Below are 9,795 nucleotides of genomic sequence, written 5' to 3'. Positions count from 1 at the left end.
TTTTTTTTTTTTGTGACAGAGTCTCATGCTATAACCCTGGGTAGAGGGCTGTGGTGTCATAGCTCACAGCAACCTCCAACTCCTGGGCTTAAGCAATCCTCCTGCCTCAGTTTTTTCATTTTCAGTAGAGATGGGGTCTTGCTTTTGCTAAGGCTGAACTCAGTGAGCTCAATGAATCCACCTGCCTCGGCCTCCCAGAGTGCTAGGATTATAGGTGTGAGGCACTGCACCTGGCCTCTTCTTTTTTTTTGAGACAGAGTCTCATTGTCACCTTGGGTAGAGGGCTGTGGCATCACAGCTCACAGCAAACTCAAACTTGTGGGCTCAAGCAGTCTTCTTGCCTCAGCCTCCTGAGTAGGTGGGACTACAGGAGCCTACCACAATGCCTGGCTATTTTTTTTTATTTTTAGTAGAGATGTTGCTCTTGCTCAGGCTGGTCTTGAATTCCTGAGCTCAAACAATCAACCCACCTCAGCCTCCCAGGGTGCTGGTATTATAGGCATGAGCAATTATACCTGGCCCAAAAGTAATTTCTTAAATTACTTGTATTTAGTACATATCACATTTTCAGTCTCAAAAATGTCTTGTCTTTACGGTTCATTTGTTCAAATTGGGATTCAGATAAGGCTCATGTTAGCTTTTGGTTGTTTCTGTTAAATCTCACTTTATCTGAAAACATCTTCTTTTTTTTGAATGTTACTCATCTTCGAAGAAACTAGGTTATTTGTAGTGTGGAATGTCATATTTTGAATTAGTTTGCTGCTGCTGCTTCTTGTTATTTAACTCTTTAACCCCTGAATGTCTACTCTAAACTAGAAGTTAGGGGTGTGTGTGTGCGTATACACACTGGTTAGATACAGGTTACATAGATGTGATGTCCTTTTTTTCCCCTTGAGACAGAGTCTCACTGTGTTGTCAGGCTAGAGTATCCTGGTGTCAGCCCAGCTCAGTGCAACCTCAAATTCCTAGGCTTAAGTGATTCTCCTGCCTCAGCCTCCTGAATAGCTGGTACTACAGGCACACACCACCACATTTGGCTAATTTTTCTATTGTTAGTAGAGATCAGGTCTCGCTTTGTATTAGGCTAGTCTCGAATTGTTGAGCTCAAGTGATCCTCTTGCCTCTGCTTCCTGGAATGGAATGCTGGGATTGTAGCACTCCTGGCTTTTTTTTCGTTCTTTAAAAGCAAAAGGGCGGCACCTGTAGCTCAGTGGTAGGGTGCAGGCCACATACACGGAGGCTAGCAGGTTCGAACCCAGCCTGGGCCAGCTAAAACAACAATGACAACTGCAACAACAAAAAAATAAGCAGGCATTGTGGTGGGTGCCTGTAGTCCCAGGTACTTGGGAGGCTTAAGCCTAAGAATTTGAGGTTGCTATGACACTCTACCCAGGGCTATACCTTGAGACTCTGTCTCAAAAAAAAAAAAGAAAATAAATAAATAAAAATAAAAATAAATAAAAGTAAGAATACTTCATTGATGGTGATGTGCTTTTTTTTTTAATGTCATGTAACATCAGAGGGGAGGTGCATGATAGATGTTCATCCTAATTTTAGTGATGCTAAAAATAAAATTGATCAGTCAGTTCAGATGATAACTGCCTGGTTATTTGACTGTAAAGTTCCCCATCAACTTTTTTCCTTATCCTAGAGTTTAAGAATTTCCCCAGAAAATAGTTTAAGAATATCGTATTCTGGAATAGCTCTGGAATGTGTTTGAAGTTCTGCCTCTACTATGTTCAAATTTACCACTAAATCTGTTCATATATAAAATAGAGGCAGTAACACTGCACGAGGTTATTATTTCAGTTTAAATGAGATAATACAAGTAAAAGTCTTAACACTAAGCAGATCCTTAAAATTCTGTGGCAGAATTTTAAATGTTAGGCTTCCAACCATTTATTTTGCAGAGTAACCTTGTGTATTTACTGCCTTTATCCTTGAGCTGTCTCAAGTTTTATGGTGGGTAAGGGATATTTGTAACAGTGATTTGCATTGAAGTCATGTCTGCATGGTTTTGTACAGTGTGCTTCTGATTAATATGTAGAAATATGATGAGAATTACACTGATACCAGTTTTCTACTTAAATATATATGATAATACTAAGGCCTGTCGGCCTGTTGTGTTTGTCTTACCAACTTGTGTTGGTTTGTATATACCGTATGCAGTAGGTTAGCCTATACATTTTCTTTAAGTTTTTCTGTGAACACCCATAAAAATGATTTTGTTCCCTGACTCCTTTCTTTTCTTTTTTTTCTACCATAAAAATTTATTTGAACCCTTGATAGGTATAAGGTATATATTTAGCATAAGTATATAATTGCCTTGAGAGCTAGTTTACTGGGGTGGGGGGAGAAGATATATATTAACTTAAATTATTTTAATATGAGGTACCATTAGATTGATAAATTCTTTGTCTTCTCACTCTACATTTTAATAATGTTTTCTTTTAACTACCATAGAATCAAAAATCTGATTATATCATAGTTATACTGAAATTACTATTGTCTTATAGTGAGAGTACAAATGTAAGTTTTGTATAACAAAATACAAAATACATTCATCGACATCTCATTTCATATTTATCATAACCTTATGAATTAAGTAGTACAGTTTTATACACGTGCTAGTTCAAATTTGCCATTTCTTTTTTTTTAATTAATCATAGCTGTGTTTAGATAGCAACAGCTACATTTCTATTGTCTCTTTTGTTCTTTCCTTTTTCTAACTAGACTTACCTGCATTAGTTATTGACATGAAATTGAACATATCAAAGTAGGAAAAAAGCTTCCTGAAATCTAGAATAAGGTTTTGGTTAGGAAAAGTGGGTCACACCTATAGTTCTAGCATACTAGGAGGCCAACGCAGGGGGATCCTTGAGCTTAGGACTTTAAGACCGTCCTGAGCAAAGTGAGACCCTATCTCTACTAAAAAAATAAAATAAAATAAAATAAAATAGAAAAATTAACTGGTCATTGTGGTGGGTGCCTGTAGTCTCAGCTACGCAGGAGGCTGATGCAGGAGGATTGCTTGAGCCCAGGAGTTTGACTGTGAGCTAGGCTGACTCATGGCACGCTACCCTGGGAAACCCAGTGAGACTGTGTTTCTAAATAAATAAATAAACAAATAAAATGTCAGCATTATTTAACCAAAAAATAGAAGATTCTGTATATTATCTGATTGCTCAGCCAAATAGAAAAGGAAAGAAATCTGTTCTTAATAGTAGAAAATAATCCATAGAAATTCATATAAACATAACAATTAGGTTCAATAAGAATATTAAACATAGTATTTTACTGGCAGTCATATACATGGTAAGTTGAGCCAGGTGATATTCAGTTCCTTCTTTTGAGCATGTAGGGACATGCTTTGTTTGCTACATGGGGTCCCTGGTCCTATTTCAGATTGAAAATAAGGCTGATGCCATTTGCTGTTTTCACATGTCTTTGCGTGCATTCTTCCCCTAATCTCATGTCATTTTCTAAAATTCTTAAATTAGATGTCATTGTTATTTTAACAGTAGTGCAGATAACATATGTAGAATTCTAGGACTTCTGTATGCTAAGTTTTTTATATGTAGTATCTCATTTAATTCTTACAGTAACTCTGAGTAGTAGTATTGCTACTCAAGGCCTTATATTATAAATCATAGATCTCTTTCTTCCTTTGCAACAGAATCGAATTCTCTGGGTTGATGAGAACAATCTGACAGCTCACGTAGAGGCTGGCATAACAGGACAAGAATTGGAAAGACAGGTATGTTATTAACATTTTCAATTCAAAACTACTGTGTCCCCTCTCTGAATGAAATACTTTGCACAATATGTTCATTCACTCCACAGATTTATTCAGTTTCCGTTGTGGATTAGGCATTGAGCTAGATGCTAAGGCCATGATAGTGAATAAGATACCATCCTCATGGGTGGCGCCTGTGGCTCAAAGCTCAAAGGAGTGGCCCCATATACCAGAGGTGGCAGGTTCAAACCCAGCCCTGGCCAAAAACCGCAAAAAAAAAAAAAAAAAAAAAAAAGATACCATCCTCTACCCTCAAGTGGCTTATGTTAGGACAGAAAGTTAGATCCATAGTGATTTAGGGTGAGAATTGCTATGTAGAAGCTAAATGCAGGGTATAATGGAACTAGGCAAGAAGAAATTGGACAAAGAAGGTATCACCGAGGACATGGCATTTAAAATGAGACTTTAGGATGAGTCCAAGTTAGCAAAAAAGGAGATGGGGGTGGGAAGAACTACCCAGCTAGAGAAAGGAGCAAGTGCCATTCAGGGTAGCTATTGATTTGGGGGCACTGTAGATAGCTGCATGTTTGAAGTATGGTGTGTATATATGGGAGAAAATGCAGTCTTGGTAATTGTGTACTGGGTAGGAGTGGGTATAGGTAGGAGTGGGTATAGTTGAGGGAAAAGATCAAGCCTGGAAAACAAGAGGAGGGTAGGTAGATCATAAAGGAACTCATAAAGTCCCTCGTAGAAGTTTGAACTTAACCCTTGTACTTAGATTGTTCTGGCTACTTAGTGGAGAATGGATGGGCCATGTGAAGATAGGTTAAGAGACTACAATTTAGGTAAGAACTGATAGCAGACAGCAATCTGCAATAATGTTGTAGGAGTGGAGCAAAATGGAACCAATTGAACGTTGAATTCTTACATCTTGATGATAAATTGCAGCAGCTGGGTGGGTAGACGTTGGTATCTACTGTTCATTGAACTTTTCAGTGTGTTATGTCATTGAGTTAGTGAAATTCTTAGAGTCCTTATGACACTCTTTTGCTGATCCTAATGAATTTTTTGAAAACTTTGTAGATTCTAAGCTGGTGATTGTGAACATAACTTGGTTCCTTCACCATCCTCAAACATGATCAAGATGACTTAGCTTTTGTAGCTCTGCTTTTGTAAACAAAAATTAGAAAGTCCAACTTGTTGGTGAGGTATTGACCACTTTAACTTCAGTTAGGGAGACTCTGCTCCCCTAAATCTTTCATAAGACATAAAGATGTGATTGTCAATCCTATATTATTGTCTTTTTTCTTCTTTCTTGAAAAGTTGATAGAAGTTGGTCTGCTTGTGACCAATTCTAGATGTCAGGCTTTAAAAAAAATTATTAAACTATTATCTTTATTTTTGATTTAATACAGTAAGATGCAAGGAACTGGAATAAAATTGAACCTGTTTGTTGAGGCAGTGTTAAAGATCTTCAATAAGTCAAAGTTTTATGTAAGTCAAGATAAGTAGATTTGTTAATTCTTATAGTTTATAATGAACTTCACTGAGCAGAATAATAGTATTTAATGAAAAAATCTCTAATAAATCTTGTATCCATTATACTGAATGAGACGTTATAAACACAGTGATTTTTTTGTGACAAAGAGGAGCCTTTTATATCATTAATTTTCTATCTTTGTTGTAGCATTCGATGTAGCATTTTAACCTTTCTAAGTTTCCTTTTTTTTTTATTTTAAAGGTTAGAATTAAGATTCAAGGAACATGTTTCCTTGAAATTTCAATGACATTTTCCTAGTCTAGGAAATTCTGATATTGTAGCTAGTAGTTCATTTCCTTAAATGCCAACATAGAATTTGTTTTTTTGCCTTCAGCAGGCTATAATGTGGTTTCTACAGCTGTTTCGATTCTAGTTCAAGTTCTTTCTCATTAAACTTCTGTGCAGGTCTTTCAGTTTCTACTTGAGCTGAGATAACCAACTTAAAATATTCTGCTTTTCCCTTCTAGAAAATTTAAAATGACACAAATTTAGTAGTTGGGTAACACAGATATTAATCTCTTTAACTTGTAAATGACATTGATATTAATACATGTAAAATTTAAGAGAAGTCACTAACATGTCAGTTACGGATTTGGGGAATTTTTTTTTTTTTTTTAGGTTTATTAAATCTTTGGCTACTTTATTATGTGTGACTCTAATATTGTTTTCTGCCTGGGGACAACATTGCTAATAATTTCATATTATCTTTGTTTCTGATAGCTTGTTATAAACTTCAAATACAGGTGTTAGCTATGTGACCTTGGACAAGTTATTAACCTTTAAGCCTCTGTTTCTTTATAAAATGAGCATAATAATTGCTACTTCATAAGGTTTTTGTTAAGACGAAGTAAGTTAGTAATATAAAGTACCTAGAACTTTGATTCAGTCCACTAACTTTCATCGAGCAGTATCTGCTTCATGCAGGCACAGCTGACTTTAAATTTGCATTCCTTTTATATGTTGAACACTCCCAAATTTATTTCATCATTCCAGACTTCTTTTTGAACTTTAGATTTATATCCACTGGCCTGGTTGGTATCTCCAGTTGGATATCTGATAGACCTTTCCAACTTAACATTTTAAAAACTGAATTTTTGGAAGGAAAATTTGCAATCATGGCTTCAAAATTTGCATATTTTATAGTCTTCTAATTCTTGGTTGATGGAATTCAATTCTTTGGCCCGACTGAGCCAAAATCTTACATTTTTTGTGTTTTTGATTTATAATATAATAGTTTCATTGAGGTATAATTATCATCTAATAAATTGTACTCATTTAATGTGTATGATTTGATGTTTTGACGTATGAATATAATCGTAAACCTTTATCATAGTCAAGATAACGAACATATCTCCCAACCCCAAAGTTTCTCCTCGCCTCTTTATAATATTCACACACTGTCAGCCACAACCTGTACTCAAGCCCCAGCAATCAGTGATCTGCTTTCTGTCACTGTAGATTTGTTTAAATTTCCTACAATTTTATTGAAGTGGAATCGTACTCTTTTTTTTTTTTATGGGAGTGGTCTGGCTTCTTTCAATAGGTATAATTATTTTTATATTCATCCATATTGTTGCATTTATCAATAGTTCATTTCTTTTTATTACTCAGTAGTATTCCATTGTGTAGATGGAATCATTTGTTTATCCAGTTACCTGCTGATAAACACTTGGATTATTTTCAGTTTGGGGCAACTACAAATAAAACTGCTTTCACCATTCATGTTAAGTCCTTATTAGAGATATATACTTTCATTTCCCTTGGTGAATATCTAGAAATGGAATTGATAGATCAAAGTGATTTACTTTTTATTTTACTTTTACCTTATATGTTTACCTGTTTTGAAAAGTTAACAGATTTTTTCCTAGAGCAATTGTATCATTTTATATTCCCACAGTACCGTATACGAATTCTACTTTCTCCATATTTGTAACCAGTTAGTCTTTTAATTTTTAATTTTAGGCATTCTAGTTGATGTATACTAATATAACTTTGTAGTTAATTTGCATTTCTTTAATAACTAGTGATGTTTAACTTCTTTTAATGTGCTTATTTGCCGTTCACATATCTTTATTGGTGAAGTTCTGTTTAAATTGTTGCCCAATTTTTAAATTGGGTTGTTTTCTTACTAAGTTTGAGAGTGCATTATGTATTCTGTATAGAAGTTTTTTTTCCAGATATATGCATTGCAAGTATTTTCTTTCAGTCTATGGCTTTTCAATCATTTCAGTGTCTTTTAAAGAACAAATGTTTTAAATTTTTATGATGTCCAGTATTTTTGACTCAAAACAAGGCCTGTTGGGATTTTGACTGAGATTGCATTAATTCCATATATTAATTTGGAAAGACTGACATCTTAACAATATTGATTCTTCGGACTTGACCCATGAACGTGGTATATTTTTAGTTTTTTTAGGTCAGTAATTTCTCTCAGCAGTGTACAGGTCTTTCTTCTTTTTAAAAGGAGGCTTGTCTATAAATATAACATTTTTTTGATGTTATTATAAATGGTATTTAAGAAAATTTTCTTATTAGTATATAGGAAAACAATTGAGTTTTGAATATTGATCTTATATGCTGCAACCTTGCTAAATTCACTAATCAGTTCTACAGGCTTTTTTGTAGATTATGATTATGTTGTTTGTGAATAAGGACAGATTTCTTTCTTTCTTTTTTTTTTTTTTTTGAGAAGAGTCTCACTATGTTGCCCTCAGTAAAGTGCTGTGGCTCACAGCTCCCAGCAACCTCAAACTCTTGGGCTTAAGCAATTCTCTTGCCTCCGCCTCCCAGTAGCTGGGACTATAGGTGCCCGCCACAATGCCTGGCTATTTTTTGTTGCAGTTGTCATTGTTGGTTAGCTGGCCCGGGCCAGGCTCAAACCCACCAGCCTTGATGTACATGGCTGGCGTCCTACTCACTGAGCTACAGGCGCTGACGCTGTTTCTTTCTTTCCAGTCCGGATGTCTCTTCTTTTCCTTACCTGACTCTGCTGGCCTGAACCTCTAACATAATTTTGAAAAGAAATGAGCATGGCCATCCTTTTCTGGTTCCTGATTTAGGAGAGATGTGTTTAGTCTTTCACCATTAAGTATATGTTAAATGTAGGTGGGTTTTTTTTTTTTTTTTTCAGTTGCCCTTTATCAAGATGAAGTCCCTTTCATATGTTAGTTTATGGAGGGTTTTTATTAGGATCAGAAGTTGGATTTGTCAAAAAATATGCTTTTTGGTGGAAGTGAGGTAATTTATTTGTGGTCTATTTTATTGTTTAATAAAGACTTATTGTGCTATAAATTTCCCCCTAACTGCTGCTTTGGGGACATCCTACATATTTTGATGTAGTTTTTCATTTTCTTTAATTTCAAAATATTTTCTACTTTTGATTTTTTCTCTGACCCATTGGTTACTTACAAGCGTGTAATTTAGTTTTCAGTTATTTGGAGATTTTCCTAGACATTTTTCTATTATTGATTCTGCATTAATTCCTTTCTATTCAGAAAACATACTGTTTATGATTTGAATTCTTTCAAGGTTGATACTTGTTTTATGGCCCATTATATGGTCTGTTTTTAAAATGTTTCATGTGTGTTTACAAAGAATGTGTCTTCTGCTATTTGGTAGCTATTAGGTCAAATTGATTTATAGTATTATTCAAGTTTTCTATATTTTTTCTCATTTTCTGTCTGCTCATTCCATCAGTTTTTGACAGAGGTGTATTAAAACCTCCAATAACAATTGGAGATTTGTCTGTTTCTTCTTGCAGTTCTATTAGTTTATGCTTTATGTATTTTTAACATTCTGTTATTAGGAAAATAAATGTTCAGGACTGTTATTGATTAATCAATACTTTTATTGTTATGAAATGACTTATTTCTGATAATACTCTTTGGTCTGAAGTCTACTTTGTTTAATAATTAAAATTGCCATTGTGGTTTTCTTTCGATTATTGTTTTCTTTTTCATTTTCCATTCTGTTACTTAAATTTTATTTATTTAAGAGACTTGGTCTCTCTCTGGTACCCAGCCCTAGAGTACAGTGGCATGATGATAGCTCACTGCAGCCTTGAACTCCTGGGTTCGAGCTATCCTCCTCTCTCAGCCTTCCAAGTAGCAGAGAGTATATAGGCGTGAGCCAACACACTCAGTTCATTCTTTTGCTTTTAACTAGTTTGGATCTTTGTGTTTAAAATGCCTTTTTTCTAAGCAGCATATCATTGATTCTTTTCCTTTGAGACAAAGTCTCACTCTGTGCCCTGGCTAGAGTATGGTGATGTCATCTTAGCTCACTGCAAACTCAAACTCTTGGGCTCAGTCAGTCCTCCTGTCTCAGCCTCCCAAGTGCTGAGAGGTTTACAGGTTAGCATTACCATGCCCAGCTAATTTTTTCTACTTTTAGTAGAGATGGGGTCTTGCTTTTGTTTAGGTTGGTCGCCAACTCCTGACCTCAAGCAGTCCTCCTGCCTTGGCCTCCCAGAGTGTTAGGATTACAGGTGTGAGCCACCATACCCAGCTTTTTTTTTTTT

At 35.2% G+C, this 9,795-nt stretch overlaps 1 protein-coding gene across 1 annotated transcript in view; it reads left to right on the top strand.

Moving 5' to 3' along the window:
* Positions 1–9,795, top strand: part of AGPS (alkylglycerone phosphate synthase) — a 119,114-nt gene that overhangs the window by 33,689 nt on the left and 75,630 nt on the right. The window contains exon 8 of the mRNA XM_012806180.2: positions 3,677–3,757. Within this exon, the coding sequence (XP_012661634.1) occupies positions 3,677–3,757 (81 nt within the window). The remainder of the gene's footprint in view (positions 1–3,676; positions 3,758–9,795) is intronic.

The sequence above is a fragment of the Otolemur garnettii genome, unplaced genomic scaffold (assembly GCF_000181295.1).
Source record: "Otolemur garnettii isolate 467f Iridium unplaced genomic scaffold, OtoGar3 scaffold00048, whole genome shotgun sequence".
Lineage (NCBI taxonomy): Eukaryota > Metazoa > Chordata > Mammalia > Primates > Galagidae > Otolemur > Otolemur garnettii.
The sequence above is the reverse complement of the archived record's forward strand: the minus strand, read 5'-3'. Positions and strand labels throughout refer to the sequence as shown.